The 27568-nt window shown below is 37.6% G+C and overlaps 1 protein-coding gene across 1 annotated transcript in view; it reads left to right on the forward strand.

The window, feature by feature from the left end:
• Window positions 1–27568, forward strand: part of LOC124716404 (nucleosome-remodeling factor subunit NURF301) — a 274017-nt gene that overhangs the window by 225821 nt on the left and 20628 nt on the right. The window contains exons 30-36 of the mRNA XM_047243171.1: window positions 2868–3207; window positions 4378–4589; window positions 7387–7624; window positions 17535–17808; window positions 18626–18830; window positions 23535–23839; window positions 25465–25632. Of these exons, the coding sequence (XP_047099127.1) occupies window positions 2868–3207; window positions 4378–4589; window positions 7387–7624; window positions 17535–17808; window positions 18626–18830; window positions 23535–23839; window positions 25465–25632 (1742 nt within the window). The remainder of the gene's footprint in view (window positions 1–2867; window positions 3208–4377; window positions 4590–7386; window positions 7625–17534; window positions 17809–18625; window positions 18831–23534; window positions 23840–25464; window positions 25633–27568) is intronic.

The raw sequence follows: 27568 nt of genomic DNA on the forward strand, positions 1-27568 counted from the left end.
CTTTTGTACCAGGTCGGGAGGGTAGTTACGGGATGCGAAAGCTGTTGTCAGGTTGTTGGTGTAATGGTTCAGGGATTCCGGACTGGAGCAGATTCGTTTGCCTTGAAGACCTAGGCTGTAGGGAAGGGACCGTTTGATGTGGAATGGGTGGCAGCTGTCATAATGGAGGTACTGTTGCTTGTTGGTGAGTTTGATGTGGACGGACGTGTGAAGCTGGTCATTGGACAGATGGAGGTCAACATCAAGGAAAGTGGCGTGGAATTTGGAGTAGGACCAGGTGAATCTGATGGAACCAAAGGAGTTGAGGTTGGAGAGGAAATTCTGGAGTTCTTCTTCACTGTGAGTCCAGATCATGAAGATGTCATCAATAAATCTGTACCAAACTTTGGGTTGGCAGGCCTGGGTAACCAAGAAGGCTTCCTCTAGGCGACCCATGAATAGGTTGGCATACGAGGGGGGGCCATCCTGGTACCCATGGCTGTTCCCTTTAATTGTTAGTATGTCTGGCCTTCAAAAGTGAAGAAGTTGTGGGTCAGGATGAAGCTGGCTAAGGTAATGAGGAAAGAGGTTTTAGGTAGGGTGCAGGTGATCGGCGTGAAAGGAAATGCTCCATCGCAGCGAGGCCCTGGACGTGCGGGATATTTGTGTATAAGGAAGTGGCATCAATGGTTACAAGGATGGTTTCCGGGGGTAACATCTTGGGTAAGGATTCCAGGCGTTCGAGAAAGTGGTTGGTGTCTTTGATGAAGGATGGGAGACTGCATGTAATGGGTTGAAGGTGTTGATCTACGTAGGCAGAGATACGTTCTGTGGGGGCTTGGTAACCAGCTACAATGGGGCGGCCGGGATGATTGGGTTTGTGAGTTTTAGGAAGAAGGTAGAAGGTAGGGGTGCGGGGTGTCGGTGTGGTCAGGAGGTTGATGGAGTCAGGTGAAAGGTTTTGTAGGGGGCCTAAGGTTCTGAGGATTCCTTGAAGCTCCGCCTGGACATCAGGAATGGGATTACCTTGGCAAACTTTGTATGTGGTGTTGTCTGAAAGCTGCCGCAGTCCCTCAGCCACATACTCCCGACGATCAAGTACCACGGTCGTGGAACCCTTGTCTGCCGGAAGAAGGACGATGGATCGGTCAGCCTTCAGATCACGGATAGCCTGGACTTCAGCAGTGGTGATGTTGGGAGTAGGATTAAGGTTATTTAAGAAGGATTGAGATGCAAGGCTGGAAGTCAGAAATTCCTCTCTCTCTCTCTCTCTCTCTCTCTCTCTCTCTCTCTCTCTCTCTCTCACACACACACACGCACACACACACACACACACACACACACACATTTCTGACAAATTTGATAGCTGGCATATCATGGTGCATTTACTAAATGGACTTATAAAGATGTTTGAAGCAGAATACTTTTGACATATAAAAGAATTTTGCAAGGAAGTAGGAATTTGTATTACATTCTCAAAACGTTCACTATGGCCTAATCATTGTAATTCTCTCTCTTCTTGTTCAAAATTCATTATTGTTACCATTATTTACACTTTTAGATACCTCTACTGTGGAGTATTTTCCCCATTCTGTCAATTATCCTTTTATTTCAATTGGGCTTTCTTTTCTTCTTGACCTGTTCGCTGAGTCCCTCCCTTTTTTCAACATAGTCCCTTGGGTGACCACACTGTTGCTACCTCTTCTGTTGTCACGTGGGCTGTTTTTGTAGTGGTACATTCGTGAACAACGTTATATGGTATTCGCTCTTTTATTGTAGCACTTCTTGTGATCTTTCTCTACTCACTTAAATGTTTTGTCCTTTCTTAGTAATTATCCTATCCCTTCATAGACTCACAGTCCTCTTCAGATTTTCACCAGCTGAAACTCACGCAGAATTCAAGGAGTGCAATGAATTTGAGAATTGATGAGATGAATTTCACTCTTCTCCAGTTTCAGATTTTTGTTACATCAATCCTTTGAACTACTACAGTATTTGGTGCAGTAGCATAGTTAGCACTCTGGACTCATGTCTGGGACAAATGGATTTCAGATCTACACTAGAGGCGTCTGTGGTTTTTCTAAAGTCAGTTTAGATTAATGCCAGATGGTTCCTACAACACATTTCCTGCCTTATCCTTGTTAAATTTAAGCTTATATTCCATCTCCAATGGCATTACTATTGATGAGATATTAAACTCCAACACTTCCTTTCCTTCTCTCTTTCCTCCCTTATTTTTTGTAATATTTATTTTCCTTACCTTTTGTATTTTTGAAGGTACGTGAGAATTTGTTGAGGAATGTTGGCCATTGCCTCACTTTGTATCAGTTCAGTATCTACATGATTTTCTTAAGTTGAGTAACTTCCAGCTGGTCCCGTACAGAATCCCATTGATCTTTGTACTTTACTATTTGGAAGTTACCACAGCTTGTAATACTATTGTCAAAGAGATGTTTTGAAAAAGAAAGGTTTGCAATTTCTTATCTTAATAAATCATATTTGCTTTAAATGATGGATAGAAATGTTAAATTTGAGAGCAAATTCGCATTTCAAAATGAAAGGGAAGGAAGTAAATTTGCATGAAATCAGATACAATCTGAAAAGAAACCATTGAAAAAGGTTTAATGTGACAGTTGTGTAAATACTTCCTTTAAATACTTACTCAAAAGCTTCTTCCAACCAGTATTTTAAAGGTGTTAGTGATTTCTCGCTTGCAAAGTTCTCTTCCAGTAATTGAAATTTTCATAATGGTATCTGATTTTCATAATTTGTTGAATGTAACTTCTAGTTTTGATTCTAAATGGTCTGACAGGGTATAGATGTAGTAACAACATTAACGTGCTTCTGAAAAAGTACTTGTCTGATAGTCACTTATTGAAAATTGACAGACTGTAGTACAGCAAGTTGCTGTGCCCCAGACTGCAGCCGTGGATGATGTGGTGTCCAAGAAGCTACCTTCACCAGCTACACCACAGAATCAAGTCACGGGTGTTCAGCCAGTGCAGCAGAAAGCTGTTGCAGCAGCACCAGGGGATGGTGATGTAAGCTCTGGAGATCCAGGTTCACATATAGCACATCCGCCAGGTACCATAGTAAAGTGTGTGACAGCGCAAGTCATTCAGACACAGCAGGGACCACGAATAGTACTTCAAGGATTACAAGGTGCTGAGTTTACACCACAGCAACTGGCTGTAGTTCAGCAGCAGGTCAAGCAGCAGCTATTGAAAGGTAAGAAAATGACCTAGTTTCATATGCTTTTCACACATTTTGTAAAGCATACAGTACTTACTGTGTCTCCCTACTCCTCTCTAATTTAAAATGCAGTCATCATTTGACTAAACTTTATTTACCATAATAATTCTTGTTTTATAAATAATAATAATAACAATAATAGTAATAATAATTTATATTGCCTCCAGTGGAAGTCATTACTTGTTGTATTCATATGTGGTATTCTGAACTTTTAGGCTCTCGCACTTTTGCACAGACTTACTCCAGAGGCACTCACACTTTGTCTGCAGCTAACATGCGGATTATGAGCAACAACTAATTTGCCCTGCTCATTGCATACTTGCTCCTTACCCCTGCATAGTATTCCAGTGCCCTTGCTATGAACCCCCACCGCCCTTTTTTTTTTCCATATCTGCTGAACTGATTCTGTTAGTCACCATGTGTTGGGATACCTTTGTGCAAACAACTCAACTGTTTTCTTTGCATCCTTTCTGCATTCTCCATAAAGCAGTAGTATGTCTTTCTCTTGGTTTGTGAGAGTCTTTTTTTTTCCATGCTAACCATCTTTCAACACACATAACAGCACAGAAAGAAGGGAAAGCTACATTTCCTTTGTGGCCCTTTTATACCAGTATTGTGGTTGTGTGACATTGTTTCCTCCTTACCTGACACGGCATATTTCCATATTTGAATGTGAAATAAGCTTTCCCTTCTGTATTATATCCTTTCTGCATGTCAGTCATCAGTTGACTTTAATTTTTAGTTTTACATTTATGTTTTTTCTGTACTTCCTTCGTTGTTTCATGTTATTACTTATTTCTCATGGTTCCACGCACATACAAAATCTTCAAACTGTACTCTTCTTACCAAAATCCTATGGAGTTAAAATTTTCTCTGCTTTCATTTCCTTTAGGCAGCCACGAAACTAGTCATTAAATAAGAACATGATGTATTGTTTGACACACACTACATTTCTTTACCTAGTTAGATAAAATCAGTTGCACATATTATCAGGCCATTTGTATCAAGCCATGTTTGGGGCACACTGCATTGAGTTCTCTCCTGTTTGTCCTGTATGTGCTGCCTAAGTCTTACTAGCAATCTCTTTCTGCAAGAATTTTATGGTTGTTAAAAAATTAATGAACGTGTCTATTTTCTACTTTTCAGCACAAGCTACAACTGGGAAACAAGGTGTCTTGGGTCCCACAAAAATCTACCTGGCAGTACAAGCATCTCCGTCTGCAACTGCTACACAGCAGCAACAGCTCCAACAGCAGCACGAACATCAAGAAATAGTCACCAAAACATCTGTTGTGTCTCCAAAGAAATCACCACCAAAAGTAGTTGTACAACAAGTTAAACAACCAGAATTGTCTCAGGTAATTGGTGATTGAAATTTCAGAGATTTTCACATTTGGACTTGATGAACATATAGAATGACCTTACATATCATTTTTAGAAAAGGACCAAATGATTATATACCTCTTCCACCATCTCCTCCTCCTACGTACCTTTTCTCAATTTGTTCTACTTAAATCGCTCACCACAAAACTGTAGATTAGCAGAATGAAACACAGTGTAATAGTCACACACATTCCTCATATTTAGAATGACAATTTAGTAGGAAACACCAAATTGGTTTTCTCTGTGTTCTTTGGTTAAACATCTTTATGAAGTTGTATCCTGGATCATTAGTGTAAAATGACTTGTATGTCATAATTTACATGTATGAGATGCACTTGACTTTCAATCAAAGTAGATTGGTAGAGCATGGTTCATTGAAACTATGCTCAGTACAGCAGAAGAAGATTCCTATCAGCTAGCAGTACTGTCGACAGCTTTCAAACATGAAGTGCGAAAGGCTGGCAGAATATGGACTAAAAGTCATAGCTGCTTAACACTGCTGCAAATCAGTGAAGTTGCAAATTAAATGTAAACAATATCATGGTACTGTGATTTTTCATGGAAGATGCACTTAAACGCTCAATTATCTCTTGCCATGTGGAGTGGAATGTCTTCAACGATGTTGAATCTATGAACACACTACTCTTGGCTAGAAATCTACTTGTAAAGGGTAGCTGTATACAAACAACAATTCTCCTTGTTTTGGCAATATAAAATTTGAAGTGTTTGAAAGAAACAAATTTGACAGAAGTGTGATCCTGACCAGGGTCTTAAACAACTTGCTTCTACCATTACAACTGGATATACTGTACACAGTCTGGGGGAGGGGAGGGGATGGGATGGGATGGAATGAGTAGTAGTAGTAGGAGGAGGAGGAGGTGGTGGTGAAGCAATCAAATGACATCATCTGATGTTAGTGTAACTTTCTACATGTGCATACAATCGGTGGGTATATAAACTATTAAGAGTTGCAATTCTCTGTTACAGACGAAATATCCACCAGAATGCATAGTGTTGTTCATGTTTAGTGGTGCTACCACACTTAGCAGGATACATAAAGAGCACAAGCAGCATCAGATGTTGAGTGATCACTGTGGAGGGGACAGATGTGCTGTGTACTTGTCAGACAGTTGACTGGGTGATCGGTTTCTGCAGTATCCAGATTTCTGGGGCCTTTGGATGGACAGTGGCACTAAAAAAAGTGAGGGCAGTCATACTCGTCATCAAGGCTCCAGTCAACTATGTCTGACCGTCATGGAGGGAGGATTTCTGTGTTGTGCACCAACCGCATCATGACCTCTTCACATGTGCACCTGTCATCCGAGAGAAAGTAATGAACTGGCTGCAACATTCTGTGTTATCATGCACTGTTGGCCAGAGACTAGCTGCTGTGTGAAAAGTGAATTACCATCCCATGCATAGTCTGTCATTAATATCATAAGACATATGGTTGTGTCTGGAGTGGTGCCTTGACCAGGAAGCATAGATTATTGAAGAGTGGCTTCGCATTGTGTTCAGCAGTGAACTATCATTCTACTGATTATGATTTCAGGTCACAGCTGGTATTGATTGAAGGAACTCTTATGGCACAATGGTACATCATTGGCATCCTCCATTCTCAAATTGTACCTTAAATGGGGCAGTATCATGGTACCATTTTTCAACTGGACAATGGCCATACACGCATGGCACATGTCTCTGTGAACTGTCTGCTTAACGTTGAGGTGCTCCTGTAAGCAGGAAGATCCCCGGTTGTGTCCCTGATAAAACATGTGTGGGGCCAGCTCAGACGTCAGCTCCGTCCCAGTGCCATTATCCAGAATAATAAGGACCAGTTGCAGCAGTTAGTCCAGTTTGCCTCAAGAGAGGATACAATGACTTTGTGACACTGTTCCCAACTGAGTCAATGCATGCATCCAGGCCAGCAGGCCTCATACTGATATGGTGGCTCATACTACCAAGCTCTTTGTACATTTGACTCAATTTTGTAATCGCTGAAACAACTGATGACAGTTAATTTCCTTTCCTCCTACCCTTCTGGATATTCACTCTTTTTTTGTCAGGTGGTGTATATAAACTGAACGGCTGTATGTCAGTAATTGTTTCCAAACATTTGATCACTAAGAATTTGTCAACAACATGACAATATTGCAAAGAGTGGGCAACCAGTGATTGTTTCTGAAGCTTGGATCACCATGAAGAATTTGTCAGCAGCATGAAAATACTGAAAAGTGTAGGCAACATACTCCATCAGTGGTTGGAAAAGAGAAACATAGTCTACTGATTCATATCTCATCATTAGTCCATAAATATATCAGGTTTATAGATGATGAGCATGCTACTCAAAAAAGTGTGGATTGTCAGCTTCATACAGTTAATAATGGATATGGATTTGTGATAATATGGCAAGTATTTCCAGGTACTGCTTTTTTCATATTGTTACACATCAAGGATGACACGGGGCAAGAATGACATGGAAAATTTAGTTTATGAAGCACTTCCTGCAGTTCAAGTTTCAATACATAATAAGTATGATTTCTTGCTTCTTCTTTCTTTATGTGTGAAACATGTATTTCATTGGCTGCAACCACTATCAGTAATCGAGAGAGAGAGAGAGAGAGAGAGAGAGAGAGAGAGAGAGAGAGAGAGTTTGATGAAATAAATTGCTTCCAGAAGTACGTAGATGTTTGAATATACATCTTTTTATTGTAATATCCACTTTAATGTAAATTACATCAATAGACTATGGCGAAATCAAATTCTTCCCTACAGATCTCTGGGGCAGGAGAAGAACAGTATGAGACCACTGAGGAAGATAGCCAGATATCTGAAGAAACAGTGAATGGAATACAACAGCAGCAAGAGGACCATCAGCAGGAGTTCGTCTCAGATGCTCAGCAAGCTGGAGACCTCCCGGCAGGTGGCGGCACAACAGGAGCCAGCATAGGTGCGAACACGCAGGCCACGTCTCCCAACAAGTTCATCTTAACATCAGACTACATTCAGCAGAGTGAGTGGGGTGCCAGTGCTGAATGCAATCCAACAAATTTGTACACTTGATTCCAGAACACTCAGTTGCCTTTGCATTACCCTTTTTTTGCAAATTATTATCTTTACAAGATATTCCTGCCCGTGTGTTCTCTGGAAGCTAGCGAGTTGGAAAAACAGATTAACATCTGTGTTTTGTAGGTGCAAAGGGGCACGTTGGAAGGTAAAGAATTCCACCAGAGAAGTAAAATATTTTAGTATGGTAGTGGTGGGGGTTTTCTAAAATGGAATAGAAACTTCAGTTTTAGTAGTGTAAAAATGTAGGAGAAGTCAGAGATTGGAAGGGTATTACTCACTGAAATGTTATCCCAGAAAATTGTAGAGAATGATTAATTTTTTGTGTAAAGTCATTTGTTGAAGAGAATTCCTGCATGTAGAAGGATCATAGGATCATTTTCTCCCACACTCTTTCTGAAAGTATGAATAGTTAAATATTATACATTCATTAGCAAAAATCTACTAGATCATGAAAATATTTTTTTCAATAGCGCGTTTTGTCGGGTTGAGTGTAGTACTTATTTGATTTTGTAAGTAATATGCAGTTGATTGTCAGGTCTCATAATTTAATGGTAGAGGATTGCAATCTGTGTTTGCATTGGCAATGTAATAATTTTTGCAGTTAACCAGCCCAATGCTGGATAGGGGGTGGGGATTAGGGAAAAAAGTCCAGTTGCTACTGTGGCAGCCATATAATTCATATGCTTAATGGAGCATTATTTCATGTGATGGTCTTGTTACTTTAGCTGTAATGTTGTTAAAAGAAATGTGCTTTAGGAATTTGTAATAACAGCTGAAGCATTTTGAGTCAGATAGGCAGCAGAGTAGATTAGATTCTATCTACTTAGGTTGTTGTCATTTTATGTCTGGTTTTCATAGTAAAGAAATGAGGACAAAATACAACTCTATTGTTAGAGCTCCTCAGTGACAGTTTCTGGACAGGCCTCAGCCTCCTCCCCCTTTTCCTCCTCTCTCTTTTTCTATTTGAGTATCTGCTATTGGTTTATATAGAGTTTGTCCAGTATTATAGATATACAGGGAGTTAATATTTTGTAGAATATGACCTGCCCGCAACAATCTCCCATTTGCCATTTTAATATCTACTATTGGTTTACACAGAATTTGACCAGTAATATCCTCTTCTGAGAGAACAATACTTCGAATGAGTGTGGTTGACTGTCAGATCCCTCAAAATTAGTGACATCTCATTGGGTGTATTGTATACTCATGGAGTATATGAGCATCAGCACTCTACCTCCTGACGTAGTAGAACCTGATTCTCAAACATTTGAAATCTTTTGTAAGAAAGTTACATTCATTGTTTGTGAAGCGCACATAGATTACGGGTGGGGTGCACCTTTATTCTGGTACAAGAAGTTAATTCTATAGATTTATTTCATCAAGGAGAAGTACTTAATAAATGGTGTAGGAAGGTTTTTGTAGAATCTAAATACTTTAGGATTAAAGGAGACTGCTCACAGAAAAGTAGGAGCATTTAGTTGTCAATAGGCATGTTGAAAGGATGGAAAACTTGCTGGCTTTCAGATTTATCCCTTGACAAGCTAGAAAACCCACACTCACGCTATGCCCCTACATGGCGTCAGCACGCACCATGCAGTGGCATTATTTTGTTCCCAGTTTTGGTGTTATTTTTTTCCAACTTTGGTGTTATGTTTTTCCAATTTTGATGCTATTTTTTATGTCATATCATACAGCTAATCAGTTCTACAAGAAAAGAACTGTCATTTTAAGATTATAGACGAACCTCAGCCCTGGGGGGGGGGGGGGGGGGGGAAATCCAATTTCAATGTTTCCTTTCACTCTCAGTTACAAATATTGGTAAATTGCTGTTCTCAGATTTAAAATACGTTTTATAGAGGAAAACAAGAAATTTCTTAGTATTTTGTAAAAGTCACTGATTTCATGATCTTTCATAAAAACCTCTGATTTCATATTATTTCACAAAAAAAAAAAAAAAAAAAACACCAATTTCGTGTATTTTTTATGTTATCGGTTTTACAAAATTTCCCTATCCCTACTTATGTGCTGTTGAAAAATACTACTTTTGGTCTCTGGACTGTACAATTAAGAAAAATTCATTATTTCTCTCTCTGCCCACAATATAATGACGATGTTGAAAAATTCCAACAAATTTAGGTAAAATAATCTCACACACACACACACACACTCACACTCACACACTCACTCACTTCCTTCTGCTTATGTATCAAATCAGACCCTGGTCATTACCTCTTGGTTCTTACTTTATTACCTGCAACGTGAGACTCAAGGATATGTTTATCTTATGGCTGCCTTCTTTCTCATAAAAGCTTGTACCACATTTCTGAATTCCAATGGCCTCTCAGGGCAAAATAGCATGATAATTCTTGTCTGCAGTGAGAACCCATGTGTCGGAAAATTTTATTATGTGGTCAGTCTCACTCAGCATGTGCTCTGCCACGACCATTTTTCCACCTGTTCCAGCCTGCTGTATCATTTATGTTTGATGATTGTGGTACAGACAGATCATACAGTCATCGTAACACAGACACCTCCAGATCCCTTTTGCCCATTGGTGATCTATGTTCTTGGCCAGTTTGTAAATATTCCTTAAACTGTGTTTGCACGATATACGGCTGATCTGTCCATCACTCTGGGGATGATGTATGGCAGAATGGCTGCACCCAACATTTCTTCATCTGACTTGTCATTTTGCTGGGTGTTAGGACACTGTTTCTTTAACTGATGGAGTACCCATTATCCCTCACTTTGAATGCATTCTGAGAAACAGTCAGTACTTTTCCAATTAAGTAAGAAGTGTCACAAAACCTAACACCTTGCAAAGTGACATACCAGAAGAATAAATGCCAGGTAAGGACTTTCTGCCTTACCTCCGCTGGGTGATGGAGAGAATTGGCTGGATATTAATCAAACTTGACATAAAAACTATATATAAAACAACTAAGAAGATGAGTGTCTCAGATCAGCAAAGGAAAAAAGAGACATGCTCACAATGTCATGGGTGTACCACATACACGTGGAAAATTATTGAACAGGCCATCCATGAATACCAGGATCATGGAACATTAATGGTATTGCATGTTGGGACAGGTAAAAAATTGGCCACACTGCATGAGACCAACCATGCAATAAAATTTGCTAACAGGGAGGTTCTTGCTGTGGAGAAGAGTTAATCAACCTCAATTGTTCAGAGTGTCCATTGAAATTCATAAACATTAAATAGTATTAACAGGAAAGGCAAAAAAAAGTTAAATTGATGCTGTATTCCCACACTGGAGTGAATAACTGTTGCAGGTAACAAAAACAGAACCACAGCAATAATGAGCAGGGAAAGGCCCTCAGACTTTGGCACGACAAATATATGTCATCTCAAGATGCGGTCTCCACTCCAGTCCACTACCTGCAATATAGGATGAATCTTTGATGACGTCAGCCATCTGTGCTGATGAAACATCAGAAAAAGTGTTTAACAGATGTTGGCCCAAGATCCTGAGACAAAAGCCTACAGACAGTACATCACTTAATCAATGAGCACATTTTGAAGTTACTCACACTTTGTCTACAATTTCATTGGTTTAGATTAGCCTCTGACATCTGCCCTGTTGTTCGTCGTTGACTACTTCCACCTTTGTATTTTTTAGGCACTCAGAAATATATGTTCTAGTCATGTTTCCCTATGTTTGTAAGCCCCCTTACTTGAATTGTTCGCTGCAGTGCAGAATTTGAGGGCCTAATGTTGCCTAATGATTCATTTTGTCGTATTCTTGACACAGGCACATTATCATTAAACACCCTTTCATTTTGTGTGAAATCTGTGCATTTCAAAGGCTTGGAGGCCACAGGTAGGTCTTGTGTAGCTCATGTGACCAACCACATCTAATCCTGTCATTAGAAACTGCCTTCCACCTCTTCCTATCGGCTGGGGAAAATGGCCTTTGAGACATACTAAGCATTTTGAGGGAAGAAGACCTCAAATTGATTTGATTCACTGAAAGGGACGAAGCTTTCAAAACCTTGATGATGACATTGGAACATACAATAAAAACTCGTGCTCCTTAATGTAAAATGCCCCTCGCTCAGGTTTTAAACAAGAAATTTGAAGTGTGTTTGTATCTGTATGACCATGTATTAGCTTATCGTGGAATTTTTTGTTGGTATAATGTAAATTGTTAAATGCAGAATTGAAAAGTATAAAATATTTTCAGTGTTTGTGACACATCAGATTTGAGTAGAAAAAGAAGCTTTTATCAACAGTTACTTTTTATTGATTGCTTGACATCCTGATTGACTGACTGACTTTTCATATCAAATACAGCTCTCCTTTCTGTACAAAGCATTACCTCAAATTTCTACCAGATTCCTGTAAGACAAGAGATTACCACAATTTTCTATCAAGATTAAAGAGTTGTTGTGCCTGGTAAATTACTGTATTTGTTGCAGAGCACCTCAAATGAGGCAGTTTATACAAGCTGTGTCAGTGTACAGAGTGGAACACTAATCACCACAAAAATACTGAAATTTATGTCAGTATGCAATTGAGAAACTCAGCCTTTCAAGTAGGCATAAAATTAAGTTTGACGTAGTAATTTTGCCCTGTGCATTCTATTTAATCAAATGGCCATTAAAATCAGAATGTGCAGCACCAATTGAAATTGATACTGTTATTACACTATTAGCTCCATCTTCAAGTAGGTTCTTAATGCTGGTGGCTACATAGACATACATAGAATTATTTATATTCTGAGGGAGGTTCCCTCCACTGCAGATATTGATGTAATCATCATAGTCTGTATTATTATTTCTGTATTACAATTGCATACACATAGACGTGACAGGCAGTTGATTCTGGTGATACATCAAAAGTACAAGTTTTTTCTCAACATTTGACACCATAAGAAGGCTGAGAATGTGTTGTACAAGAATTTTGTCTTGCAAAAGTTTGTTCACAAATATTTTTCTCACTTAAATCATGCACACCTTGTAGCTGTATACAATGTAAGCTGTCAGGATTGATAACCAGTTGTTTGCCTAGACCATGCAAATTTGCATTTGTCTCATTGTTTCCCCCCATCTCTTAACTGACTTTGATATGCTGATACTATGAAATGCATCCATTTCTGTATGTTATGTAACAAGCCATCTTTCAGAATATTTCCTTTTTATGTATTACATGCTATGCAGAGTCACATTCAGTAATTCTGCATATAACCCATATGTCATATTGGTTTATTTGTTTATTTACATGTCAAGTTCCATAGGACAAAATTGAGGAGCAACACTCCAAGGTCACGGAACGTGTCAGTACATGAAGTTACGAGATAAAAGTAATAACAGATAAAAATAAATGTTTATGAACCCAAAAAAGTCAGTCCATTTTTAAACCCAATCAACAATACAGTAAGAATCAGCTTAATTTTTCAAGAACTCCTCAACAGAATAGGAGGAGTGACCCATGAGGAAACTCTTCAGTTTTGATTTGAAAGTGTGTGGATTACTGCTAAGATTTTTGAATTCGAGTGGTAGCTTATTGAAAATGGATGCAGCAGTATACTGCACACCTTTTGTTAAAGAAGTCCGATCCAATTTCTGCCGAGTATTAACCAAGTGAAAGCTGCTTATTCTTGGGAATAAGCTAATATTGTTAACAAGAAATGACAGTATATATATTTTGAGAGGCCAATGTCAAAATAACCAGACTTGTGAACAGGGGTCGACAAGAGGTTCGTGAACTTAGACCATTTATTGCCCGTATAGCCCATTTCTAAGCCAAAAATATACTTTTAGAAAGGGAAGAGTTACCCCCAAAATACAGGGTGATTCAAAAAGAATACCACAACTTTAAAAATGTGTATTTAATGAAAGAAACATAATATAACCTTCTGTTATACATCATTACAAAGAGTATTTAAAAAGGTTTTTTTTTCACTCAAAAACAAGTTCAGAGATGTTCAATATGGCCCCCTCCAGACACACGAGCAATATCAACCCGATACTCCAACTCGTTCCACACTCTCTGTAGCATATCAGGCGTAACAGTTTGGATAGCTGCTGTTATTTCTCGTTTCAAATCATCAGTGGTGGCTGGGAGAGGTGGCCGAAACACCATATCCTTAGCATACCCCCATAAGAAAAAATCGCAGGGGGTAAGATCAGGGCTTCTTGGAGGCCAGTGATGAAGTGCTCTGTCACGGGCTGCCTGGCGGCCGATCCATCGCCTCGGGTAGTTGACGTTCAGGTAGTTACGGACAGATAAGTGCCAATGTGGTGGCGCTCCATCCTGCTGAAATATGAATTGTTGTGCTTCTTGTTCGAGCTGGGGGAACAGCCAATTCTCTAACATCTGGGCTGCGAACAAATGCTTGCTGGATGCGTGCTACATTTTCATCACTCGTTCTCGGCCGTCCAGAACTTTTCCCTTTGCACAAACACCCATTCTCTGCAAACTGTTTATACCAACGTTTAATACACCACCTATCAGGAGGTTTAACACCATACTTCGTTCGAAATGCACGCTGAACAACTGTCGTCGATTCACTTCTGCCGTACTCAATAACACAAAAAGCTCTCTGTTGAGCGGTCGCCATCTTAGCATCAACTGACGCTGACGCCTAGTCAACAGCGCCTCAAGCGAACAAATGTACAACTAAATGAAACTTTATAGCTCCCTTAATTCGCCGACAGATAGTGCTTAGCTCTGCCTTTTGTCGTTGCAGAGTTTTAAATTCCTAAAGTTGTGGTATTCTTTTTGAATCACCCTGTATAATATCATACAACATAAGCGAACGATCACTCACTTCTGATACTGCTCGAATAGTAAAAATGACAGTATTAAGTCTTTGAACAAGATCCTGAACGTGGGCTTTCCACGACAGCTTACTGTCTGTCTCAACACGTAGAAATTTTAACTGTTCAGTTTCACTAATCATATGCCCGTTCTATGAAATTAAAATGTCAGGTTTTGTTGAATTGTGTGTTAGAAACTGTAAAAACTGAGTCTTACTGTGATTTAGCGTTAGTTTATTTTCTACAAGCCATGAACTTAGGTCATGTACTGCACCATTTGAAACCAAGCCAATGTTGCACACAACATCCTTTACCACCAAGTTAGTGTCATCAGCAAACAGAAATATTTTAGAGTTACCCGTAATACTAGAGGGCATATCATTTATTTAAGTAAGGAATGCCCCAACACTGATCCCTGATCCCTGGGGTGCACCCCCCCCCCCCCCCCCCCAACACACTTGACAGTACCCCACTCAGACCCCACATCACAGCCGTTATCAACATTGTGAATAATGACCTTTTGCTGCCTGTTGCTAATGTAAGAGGTGAACCAATTGTGAGCTACTCCCCATATTCCATAATGGTCCAACTTCGAGGGCAATATTTTGTGATCAACACAATCAAATGCCTTAGTTAAATCAAAAAATACGACAAGCATTCGAAACCTTTACCCCATCCAGTACCTCACAGGGCAAAGAGAATATATCATATTCAGTTGTCAAACAACTTCTAAAGCCGAACAGTACATTTGATAGCAAATCGTGTGATATAAAATGATCAGTTATCCTTACATACCCAACCTTTTCAATAACTTTTGCAAACACTGATAGAAATATGTCTAAATTTATGTACATTTTCCTTTCTCCCTTTTTATAAAGCGGCTTTAGTACTTTAATTGCTCAGGAACCTGAACATTCCTAAAGGAAAAATTACAGATATAGCTAAATACAGGGCTAACATGTGCAGCATAGTACTTTAATATTCTGTCAGACACTCTAACATAACCATGAGAGTCCTTAGTCTCCAGTGATTTAATTATTGACTCAATCTCCCCCTTATCTGTATCACAGAGGAGTATTTCATACATGAGAGTCCTTAGTCTCCAGTGATTTAATTATTGACTCAATCTCCCCCTTATCTGTATCACAGAGGAGTATTTCATACATCAATCACGGAAAGGCGTTTGGCAAGAAAGTTACATGATTTCCTGCAGAAACTAGATTTTTATTTAATTCACCAGCAGTGCCCAGAAAATGATTGTTAAATACTGAACCTATATCTGATTTATCAGTAACAGAAACATTTTTACTGTGAACTGACTTTATATTGTAGACCTTGTTCTGCTGACCAGACACTTCCTTCACAACTGACTATATGGTTTTAATTTTATCCTGTGAATTAGCTATTCTATTTTCATACCACAAACTCTTTGCCTTCCGAATAGCATTTCTAAGCACCTAACAATACTGTTTGTAATGCGCTACTGTAGCTTGATTGTAACTACTTCTAACATTTTGATATAATTCGCACTTTATTCTACAAGATATCCTTAACCCACTTGTAAGGCACCCAGGCTGCGTATTACTGCTAGTACCCCGTTTAGCAACTTTCTAATGGAAAGCAACTCTCAAAGAGCATGAGAAATGTGTTAAGGAAAGCATTGTACTTACCATCTATGTTATCGGCGCTGTAAACATCTTGCCACTCTTGATCCTTGACAAGATTTAAAAAACTCTCTATTGCTGATTAACTTCCCTACATAGTTTGTAATTAAATATGACATTGGTTTGAGTCCAAAAACCTTTTAGTGCTAAAATTTGTGCATCATGGTCTGAAAGGCCATTCACGCTTTTACTAACCGAATGCCCATCTAGCAGTGAAGAATGAATAAAAATATTCTCTATGGCTGTGCCACTGTTCCCTTGCACCCTAGTTGGAAACAACACAGTCTGCATCAGATCATATGAATTTAGGAGACCCACCAACATCCTTTCTCTTGCACCATCTTATACAAAATTAATATTTAAGTCACCACATATAAGTTAATATTGAAGTCACCACATATAAGTAATTTCTGGTACTACCTACAAAGTGAATCAAGAACCCTCTCTAGCTTGAGTAGAAATGCTCTGAAGTCAGAGTCAAGGGGCCTATAAACAACAACAATTAGAAACTTAGTTTCACTAAATTCAACTGCCCCTGCACATCATTCAAATATCTGCTCAGTGCAGTGTCATGATATGTCTATGGACTCAAATGGAATATTGTTTCTTACGTATGTAGCCACTCCCCTACTCCACAAGGAACTCCTTGAGAAACAGCCAGCTAATCTGTATCCTGGTAAAGGAAGCCTCTGAATTGTCAAATTATTTAAGTGGTGCTCTGATATACCAATAATTTCAGTCTACATCTATCAGCAGTCCACTAACTTTATCTCTTATACCTTTTATATTTTGATGAAATACGCTAATTCCTTCTCTACTTGGAAACAATACACCCTCGGAAGGTGATCCCTTAGCTATAGGGACTTCCTTTAACCGAGCTTACCTTTCACCTGACTTCAGTCTTAAAAAGGGTGCAGCTCTTAACACCAACTATCAATTATCTCATTACTCTTCAGTTTAATTCCATGCAAAACTTTGTGATCTTAATTTTTCAAGCTGGCATACTCTCCTGCATAGGCTACACATACTACTCAACATTTACAAATTGAAATTATGAATTCAAAATTTTCAAATTTCTTTCTTTTTGCATACATACTTTCTTCCATTTGTTTCACTTGCCCTTTTTTATGTGGTCTTCTTTTTGCACTTTTTATTTTCTTTTTAATTCATTCCCTATTTCAAAAAACTTTGTATATATGTATAAATTGTGTGTGTTTTTTTGTTATATTGTTGTTTTTCATAGACATCGAAAAAAAGAGAACCGTCTTTTTATTAATTCTTTTCCATTCATTATGACTGTTGGTACTATAATTTATAATCTGTTGGAAACTGAAATTATTTCAGTCGTTCCATTTTACACTGTATTATTCTTCCATTTTTTAATGGCAAATACCTTTAATTTTCTAGCAATAAAAACTGCACTGAAACAAGAAAACCTGAATCCAGACATAGAAGAGAAACTCTTGCAACTGCAGCGGTACCAGGAACGTCAAATGAAACATGACAAACCAACTGATACACCACCTGTGAATGTGATAAATAGTTCTGTAGCAAACAGAGTAAATTCAAAGAAAAGACCATTACCTTCTGTTGGGACAGTGTCAGCTGTTGAGGCTTCAGATGCCAAAGAAGAATGGGAGTCTCCCAAAAGGAAAGTGCCAAAGCTTGAAAAGGAGTCCAAGTAAGCCTCAGTTCTTACTACAGGTTTTGAAATGAATTAAAGAATTTATAAACTGTAACACAAGACTCTTTGTCTAAAACAACACACACAAACTTATTCAGCAGATTCCAATAGTGTCTCCAGATAATACTGTTCACTTATGAAGCTATAGTGTTTGACTGACTGAGAATGCTAGAAGAAGTTAGCTAGTTTCAACAAAAATCCCTATATTGCGCTTTTACTGTAGGGTTTATCTGTGGTACTATCTTAGAACACTGACTTTTCAAACAAGCACTGGAGGCTTCTGCCTGACAACCAGACATCTAAATAGTGAATGATGTGCCTGTTACATCTACAATAACATAACTAAAAGATAGTGGTTTTTCAGAGTACCAGCCTGTTCTTGTAGTAAGTGCAAATTGTCGAATTTATTGAAACAAATGAATGTTTTCTGTTATGCTATTTATAAGCTTGTTCCATTTTCTTTCACTGTGTTCATGTATTAAAATCTGGTGCTTGTTGCACTCATGAATTGAAATAGCAATGCTCCTCATCCATCAATTTGCCCCCTCCTACTGTTCCATCAAGAAAGATCGTATTCCTACAGATAATTATTTTCTGTTGTTGAAGAATAGCAGTTCGGTTTTGAGTATAATTCATTATGAGTACTGTTTAATAATATGTCTCAGAGAACAGTATCTTTGTTAGTGACTTTGTAATAAATGACTTGATTGTGCTTTGTTATTCAATTTACCTAATAGCTCTTTAAAATTGTGAAAAGTTATTATCCTTCAGGTTTCTCTTTTTATTTAATTGAGTGGTCTATCTCCACCTTTAGATCGCCAACAGAAGAACGTGAAGAGAAACCAGTAGCGGTATCACGATCACGTACAGGAAAGTGGCGTGAATCTCAAGAAGAGAGGAGGCGACAGCAAGTTTTAACAAAGCTCCAAGTTTTGCTCTTTAGACACAAAGAGCTGCTTAAAAAGGATATGATAAAGAAGCGTGCCTTGTTAGAGAAGGAACTTCAAATAGAAATACAGGTAATATCATATTCATAGAATGGTTAAATAAAAATACTTTTGTTGCCTTATACATGTGAAGAGTGATGTTTGGTGGTGAGTGGTTGTTAGGGTATTATTCCTCAGTTTTATAGGATGTATCTTCTTTTCTATATGTTTTGCTCATACTCTTGTCTGGCACAACTATGTGTATGTAAGAGCAGGACCAAGTCATACAGTTCATTTTGTGTCAAATTGTCGTATGTGTTTTGTAAATGAATTTGATTTCTTAGTCTCATGTTAGTGGAAGACAATGCCATATCACTGTAATAGCACCATGAAGTAGTTGGGGAAGGGTTATGGTGTAATGGGCACCATAAATCAGATGCACCCATGCAGTACTCTTTAGTAGCAGAATACAATTTAAAAAATTGTCATTTAAAAAGCTGAGAGCAAAAAATAGCCTGAGATATATTGTCAGTGAATAGATCTCATTTGATATGTGAATGTGGCTTTTGACAGACATAAGCTCGGCACATATACATCACACTGTTGTACCCTAGAACCCATTACTGTCAGTTTCCTACCTTATGTATAACACTGACATATCTACCAATGTGAGAATTGATTGTAATTGCCCAGATGTTCATTAAATGGCAGTCCCATATTTGTTGAAACCCACAGGAAAATTTCAAATTCATAAATAAAAATAACACTGGTTTTCATGCCAGACAATCAAGATGAACAGATGTAGTATACATAACTATCGGCACACAAACTAGCATGCATAGAAAAATTATAATAAAGTGCATATAACTGTGAGTTTTAATTCTGTAGAGGTAAGAAGTGCTTGTATTTCATCTTAAGGTAAAATTGTCAGGTGCCACAAATATTTATTACACTTATCCACTGAGCCACCCAAGCAATTACAAAATCAGTATATTGTTTACAAAGGTAATTTTTTCAGTTAAAAGACTGCAATTGAAAATACATTGTCATTAATCGAAGAACAGAAAAGTCTTTAAAAGTGTAATTTTTATGCCAAAAGCAAAAATCTATGTGATAAATGTAACAATATGTCAGTAAGCACGAAGTCTATGGCCACCACAATAGCACATGTTTATGCTCCTACTAGCTCCGCAGATGATGAAGAGATGGAAAGAGTGTGTGATGAGATAAAAGAAATTATTCAGATCATTAAGAGTAATGGAAATATAATTGTGACAGGGGACTGGAATTCAATAGTGGGAAAAGAAGGAAGAATAGTTGGAGAATATGGACGGAGGTAAAGGAACATAAGTAGGGTAAAAGAAGGAAAGATGGAGCCTCTTGGTAGAATTTAGCAAAGAGCACAATTTAATCTTGGCTAACACCTGATTTAAGAAAACAAGATTTTAAATTGCAAAACATTTTCAGGAGCATATGTGGACTCTGACCATAAGTTTTGACTATGCACTTCAAATTAAAACTGTAGAAAGTTGAGAAATTAAGGAAATGTGACATTTATAAGTTAAAAGAACTGTACGTTGTTGAGAGTTTCAAAGGGAGCATTAGGCAACTAGAAATGGAGGAAAGTAACAATAAAGACAAACATGTAGGTTTCACTGATGGTATAGCAAAGGCATCAGTGGAACATCGAAGAGAACCAGTAGAAATTGAAGGTTAACATGTGGGATATTTAATTTTGTTGACAAAGGGAGAAAATACAAAGGCACAGCAAATGAAGCAGACAAAAGGTAATATAGATGTCTAAAAATGAGATTGATAGGAAGTAAAACATAGAAAAGTGGAACTGGCAAGAGGAGAAACTCATAGCTGTAGAGGCAAACATGACTATGAGAAAGATAGATGGCAGCTGTAGGAAAATTAAAAGAACTTTAAAAAAAGAAAAAAATGGGAATCAGCTCTAAGAATATCAAGAAACTGCTGGCGTGCCAGTACTTAAGCAAAGGTGGAAGGATTATACAAAGGAAACTAATGTGAAGATAATGTCATGGAAAGGGGAAAGGAAATAGTGGATGATGAGGTGGGAGATATGATACCACGAGAAGAATTTGTCAGAGAACCTAAATAAAAACATGGCAGCAGAAATAAAAGATATTCCCTTAGAATTATTAAGATCCTTGGGAGAACATACTGTGGCAAAACTATCCTACTGAGTACACCAGATATGAGATAGGCAAAAACCCTCAAACTCTAAAACTTCGAGAAGAAAGTAATAATTCCAGTTTCAAAGAAGGTAGGTGCTGACAAGTGTAAACATTACAGAACCAACAGTTTAAGCCATGGACTGCTGATACGACTAATTTACAGAAGAATGGAAAGATGGATGGAAGCATCTCGTGGAAGATCAAGTTAGGTTTCAGATAAATTTAGGAACATGTGAGGCAATACTGACTGCGACTTATCTTATAAGATGGATTGAAGAAAGCAAACCTATATAGCATTTGTAGGTGTAGAGAAAGTTTTTATAATGTCGACTGCAATACAGTCTTTGAAATTGTGAGTGGGCAGGGTACTCAAAGCTCATGAAGTGAAGTGCAAGGAGCGGTTGAAAAGGGAGTGAGACAGTGTTGTAGCTTATGCACAATATTATTCAATCTATACTTTGATCAAACTGTAAAAGAAATCAATGCAAAAGATTCAGTGGATAGATCAGATACTAATAAAAAAGGTACTGAATCAAATTGGGGAGAAAAGAAACTTGCAGTACAACTTGAACAGAAAAAGGTATCCGTTGATAGGACACATTCTGAGACATGAAGGAATCATCAGTTTGATAATTTGATAATGGAGGAGTAAAAATTGTAGAAGGCTTGACAACAATATACGTCTTAAAATGGATTTACAGTGGAATTTCAATTTTACATTCTCCGATTTTACGTTTTTCGCAATTCTTCACCATAAATTTTTAGCCCCTGTGAAAATATATAAGATCAATGCTAAAAATTGCCTGATTTTATATTTCTTTGTAGTAAGGTGTACCTTGATTTTAAGTTCTTACTCGGCGTCTTGCTTGACTTCATCTTGTTTTCTTCTTATTGACATTTGATGTGTTTGAATGAGTTGTAAGTGGCACAAAAGAAAGATGGTTTACGCCACGGGTGGTTGTGGAGTTAAGGGAATGTTTTATGCCATTGTGGAGAGGGCAGATGTGAGAGAGGAAATGTTGACATAATCCATGATTGGTGTTGCCCACACAATGTGGAACATTTAGCTTCACTGCACAATTATGATACAACTACTGTTGGGTTGCAGAGGTAATGGGAAAACAAGACAGCCAATGCAAAGTGTTCTGGATTGAGCCAATATGTGATGAAGGCACCCAGCCACCCCCTTTTCTTGTGCCAGTTACAACTCAGTCTAATCTTTTTGTGCCAGTTACAACTCAGTCTAATCTTTTTGCATTTGTTTCCAATGTACTGTATTCAGCAGCAATATCAATTGTCAACCTTTCAAATTCAAGCACTGAGCCTCGAAGAATGTGCTCAGTCATAATTGAGCTAGTGATCTTTTATTGACTGGCAATTTCTTAAATCACCCAATGGCCAGCACAGCCACCGTACCACGCAAACACACGTAAATAAGCTAGCCTAATGGATATGTGGAGTGGGGCAGTGGCCCTTCAGTAACAGGAGTGCAGGTAGGGGTGAAAGCTTTTTGTGAGGTGCTGAAAACGTACTTTTCCTGCAGATGATGTGTATGACAGAGACATCACATGGAAATAGAAGAAGGATTTTGTGATAGCACATTTTAAAGACTTTTGTGTTCAAATCTGACGTGATACAGTTGCAGCAACAACATATACACTCATGTATATACTTTGCACTGCACAAACCACACACTAGATTGTAAAGATCATCAGCAGTGATAGTGGGCATGAAGCAAAACTGTAACACCTGAGCTTTCTGTCAAATTTACATTTTTCACAGTGTATAGCCAACTCCTAATAAGCTTGTAACGTCAATTGGGGAAGTACACTCATTTTTCCGCATCTCTGTGTCTCTCTTCAAGCCTAAAATAACACTTTAAAAGTGGTGAGCGGAGTATGTCATTAAGCTGCTGTGATGTTTTTGGTTTAATTCAACATGTTCATCAAGTTGTGCTTTTTTTTATGGATGAGCAAAAAGGATGATCTCTCAAAAACACATGTTTTGAACATATAATTTGTTTTTGTAACATGTCAGAAAACAGCTTGATTACCTTGTACCCAGATACCAGTTTCAATTTTTTTATGAGTTTTCACTTGCAGTTACACATTTGTTATTCTTTAAGAAGTTATGAAATTCATTACCACAGATTATTGTATAAATGTTGTAGTGTAAATTTAACTTCCTTCACATACAGATTTTACGCAAAGTATTGGAGAGGATTGCAATTTTTGATCATATATGCCAATTACATGTGTTTTTGCTCATCTTTTGGGATGTTTAAACATTTTCCTCGATCCTGCATTTTTTAAGTCTGGACTCCATGAAAACATAAAATATGGGGTTTCACTATAATTTGGAGTGGTTATCAGGAGATGAAGAGGCTTGGACACGATAGACTACCATGGAGAGCTGCATCAAAGTAATATTTCGACTGGAGATAACAACAACAATAAGCTTAATAACAAACATCTCATAATTTAATGCAAAACCCAGTATTTCAAAATACATTTTTGAGTATACTGAATTGCAATCTGTCATAGTCATACACAGGTGCAATGAGTAATTGTCCACCCTGTTTTCTCCAACATTTCAGAAGGACTTGTCAACAGAACTAGCTGCAAGAACTAAAGCAGAAAGAAATAAACAAGATGAAGTAAGAACTGGAAGTGGAAAGAGGAAATCTGCTCCTGTTGCAGTTACTACATTAAGTCCTCCAACTGCCTCGAAAAGCAGTCGCCCTAAAAAGCAACAACGTACTGGAGTGGGCCCTCCTGCTACAAATTCTACTTCTCCAAGTAGTAATAGTATTGCAGGAGGTGGCAGTAGTGGAGGTAGTAGTGGAGGGCGTAAGAAAGAGAAGTTGTACTGCCTTTGCAGGACACCATATGATGAAACGAAGTAAGTAATATTGATTTGAGGAACAAATTCTATAATTGTTAAAATGCCATTTATATCTTATTATCTTGAATGCTTTTTTTGCTTGTCTGAAACAGCATGCTCTGCTCAGTAAAATATAGTTCACATAGGAAATTCACAAAATTCCACATCTTTCAATGTGGCTACATACATATTAATTAAGCGCAAAACTAATGTTTCATAGAAGAACTTTAAAAAAATTGTACTTTGTGGCTGTCTTGTGGAAAATTCTTTGTTGATGTTTGCCATATTGATGATAGTATTGGGAACAAAATTTCTTTAGCGTACATATATACCTTCAAATGTGTTCAAGTTCCTTGCTTGCACAAAACTTTTATTACATTTTTCATAAACGTAAAATGTATCCACATTCATGAAGGCAAACATGTTCATGATTCTTGAGACCCTATAAAGAAACATTTAAGTGTTCTGCTAAGCTTCTATCTGGACCAGTTGCCTTACTAGTCTGTGCTAACAAAAAATCCATTAACTGTTACAATTGTTATTTACAGAGCCTCATTAACATCCTGTACTTAAGTAAAAGTTCCAATTTTATTTTTAAAGTTACTAAAACAATTGTAAAAAGTGTCATGCATTGAATGGATGGCTTAGAAAAACACGTCATACTCCTAATAAGAGTTAAATATTTCCTTTTCTTCTTCTCTTCTAAAACCAGTTCTCAATTTGTTTATGGAAATTAACAGTTTTCAGATAGTCACTATGAGCCTATTACAAATTAAGTATCTGTAGTGTGATATTGGGTTTTCCTAGCATGGGAAGATTTTGAATATTTCTCGGGTATTCAGTATTCCTAATGATGTCTGAAGGTGGCAAAAAGTCAGCTTGCCAAAATACGTGCCCTCTGAACAATAACATGCAAGTGAATACCTGAGAAATATTCAAAATAAGTATGTTGCCCCAACTGAGCCTTCTGTGTTAATGTTTTTGTTTTATCTCCTTTGAAAACTGAGTTATAATACTCTATGCTTGGAGGTATTTTTTTATGTGCCATGTCTGTTGTAATGAAATATTTTTCTATTTAAGTCCATCTTATTCAGGGAGTGCTGCTCCATTTTCAAACTGAGTGAGGTGGCGCAGTTCTGAGACAGTGTATTTGCATCTGTGTGGATGATAGTTCAAAACCTTCGGACAATTCTGTAGTAGGAGCTACTAGAGCCTTGACAGAATTTTCTGATAAGGATTTGTAAGTTCTCTGAAGTAAAGATGTTCTTAAGTATGACCTGCATCACATTCACATATAAAAATCATGTACTGCTGTGAGCCTGATTTGTAGGGTAGGAATACTCTAGACAGCTGAAGTAAATTGCACCAGGATATAATACGGAAAAAGAAGTGAGAGAGCATCAAGATTAAGAAGAGAAACAAATATCATTTGTTAGTTTCCATTAATAGAAGAAGATCCAGGACTTGATATGTATAATAAAAGTCTCTGGTTTGCTTTCAGTGGTGTAAATATGTTCAATTTTACCACGTACTTGTGTGTGTGTGTGTGTGTGTGTGTGTGTGTGTGTGTGTCAGAGAGGGAGGGGAGAGGAGGAGAGTGGGAGCAGATGAGTTGATGTTATTGTGTGCATAACTTTTTGCAGGTTTTATGTTGGCTGTGACTTGTGCAATAACTGGTTCCACGGAGAATGTGTTGGAATAACTGAAGAGATGAGTAAAACTTTAACAGAATTTGTTTGTACAGAATGTAGACATGCAAGAGACACACAGGAATTGTATTGCCTGTGTAAACAGCCTTATGATGAATCTCAGTAAGTACCCACTAAACAGTATGGAGTCTTTTTGTGTTTTAGAAGACTGCATTGTTGAATCATTTGCAAATTTTGCATCAGGCACCATCCAATCATTGTTGAAATATCAGTTGGGAAGTATTGTGGGGACAAAGAATGCTCTGTCTGGTGAAACCCATTTTACCTTTTGTGAAATGCCGTTGTTTTAGTGTCTATGATAAGAATAGAGATGTTCTTTTTGTCTGTTGTGTTGCAACAGACAAAGTAGTATTCGGAGAAACAGATACATCATTTTACATCTCTCAAGCAATGGAGCAATTGCAAAGGGTTCACAAAGATACATATTTTAATTTCTCTGCCCAATTTTCAAAAGGAGGTTTGCAGGTTTCATACTACAAAGTTGACTTTTTAAAGCCTGTTTTATAAACTTCAGACTTGTTGGTTTTGTACTATAAAGGATCACAGTAAATCCACAATGCATGTGAATGGAAATCAGTTTTTCCTTTCTTTCCTTCAGTGATATGTATGACTTTTTCCTTTGCTGTGAATGCGTGGATCGCGTATTTAGATTTGCAAACTAAGTTTTAGACTTAGAAAGAATTTCCATCATTGCATATTTTAAATGTGATATTATTTCAGTCGGTTAATATCATATGAGACCAAATTTATTTTTCAGTAGTTTTGATGAAGGAAAAAATTGGATAATTTCCTGAAATGATTAAAATATACCATGGAACCTTAAAAATATTAGCAGACATGACTATGAAGCCACACTTGTCAGGGATACTATGACAGTGCTTTTCAGTGTGTTGTCCTTTATCAGGATTACTGCACACTTCTGTAATAGTCTTGTCTTGCTGAGTTGTTCTCTTTGTATTCATAAGATGTTGACTCTTAAATATATAATAAAATGCTCATGGCTGCCATGTTACTGGCAGAGAGCAGCAGGAAGCAAGCACATTATCTTTAACAATAAAGTTTACTATAGTCAAATACTTACACAAAAATATTTTATGTAAGCATTTGACTACAATAAAAGTTATTGTTGAAACAAATGAGAAGACAATTGTATGAATAAAGACAAACAGTCTGTCTTCACTATTTGTATGTTGTTTTCTTTACTCTCTCCATTGTTAGCATTCAGTGCACGATTTTCCAATATAATGTTTAATAAAAAGTGTTTAGCAGTAGCCTAAATAGTGAGAGGAGTCCAGCAATAACCTGTGGGAGATTGTATTAAAATAATGACATAAGTATGTTAACTTTTAACTTTATGCTATACTAATAGAAAGAATATCAACTGCCCATGAACTTTTGTTTCTGATGTAGTCTTCTCATTCATATGTGAGGGGAAATTTAAATATCTGCTACTTGTGAAATGTCACTTTTTATGTTCTCATGTTCCTTAATTAAATTATGTTTCTGAATTACTGTTTTACTGGTTCTGCTCTTGATAATATTCCATATGGTTTAATTTTACTGTCTGAATAGTTGGACTAAGATTGATGTACATACTCCAGTATTTTATTACTGCTCTGCAGTTTCACTGGGAACATAGTTAAGGTCTTCCATATAGATTTTAAGCATCCTAAAAACTATGGCTATTGTTCATTGTCAGCATATAATTTTCAAACAAATGAAGTTATCCTTAGAGCATTTTCCAAGTTGCTTAAAAAATTGGTGTCCATAAATGTAAGAATATTTTCCTGACAAGAAAATATACTCGCTGATCAAAAGTATCCAGACCCAGCCTTGGAATAGCAACTCATTCTTCTTCAAGATCCAAAACGAGAAGATAATGATGTTGAATGCTAAAGCATGGAACAAAACTGACTTTGTAACTCATCCCAGAGCTGTTCCATTTGGTTGAAACTGGAACTCTGGGCCAGCCAGTCCATTTCAGGAATATTATTGTCCACAAACCATTGTCTCACAGATGTTGTTTTATGACAGAGTG

This window comes from Schistocerca piceifrons, chromosome 1 (assembly GCF_021461385.2).
Source record: "Schistocerca piceifrons isolate TAMUIC-IGC-003096 chromosome 1, iqSchPice1.1, whole genome shotgun sequence".
Lineage (NCBI taxonomy): Eukaryota > Metazoa > Arthropoda > Insecta > Orthoptera > Acrididae > Schistocerca > Schistocerca piceifrons.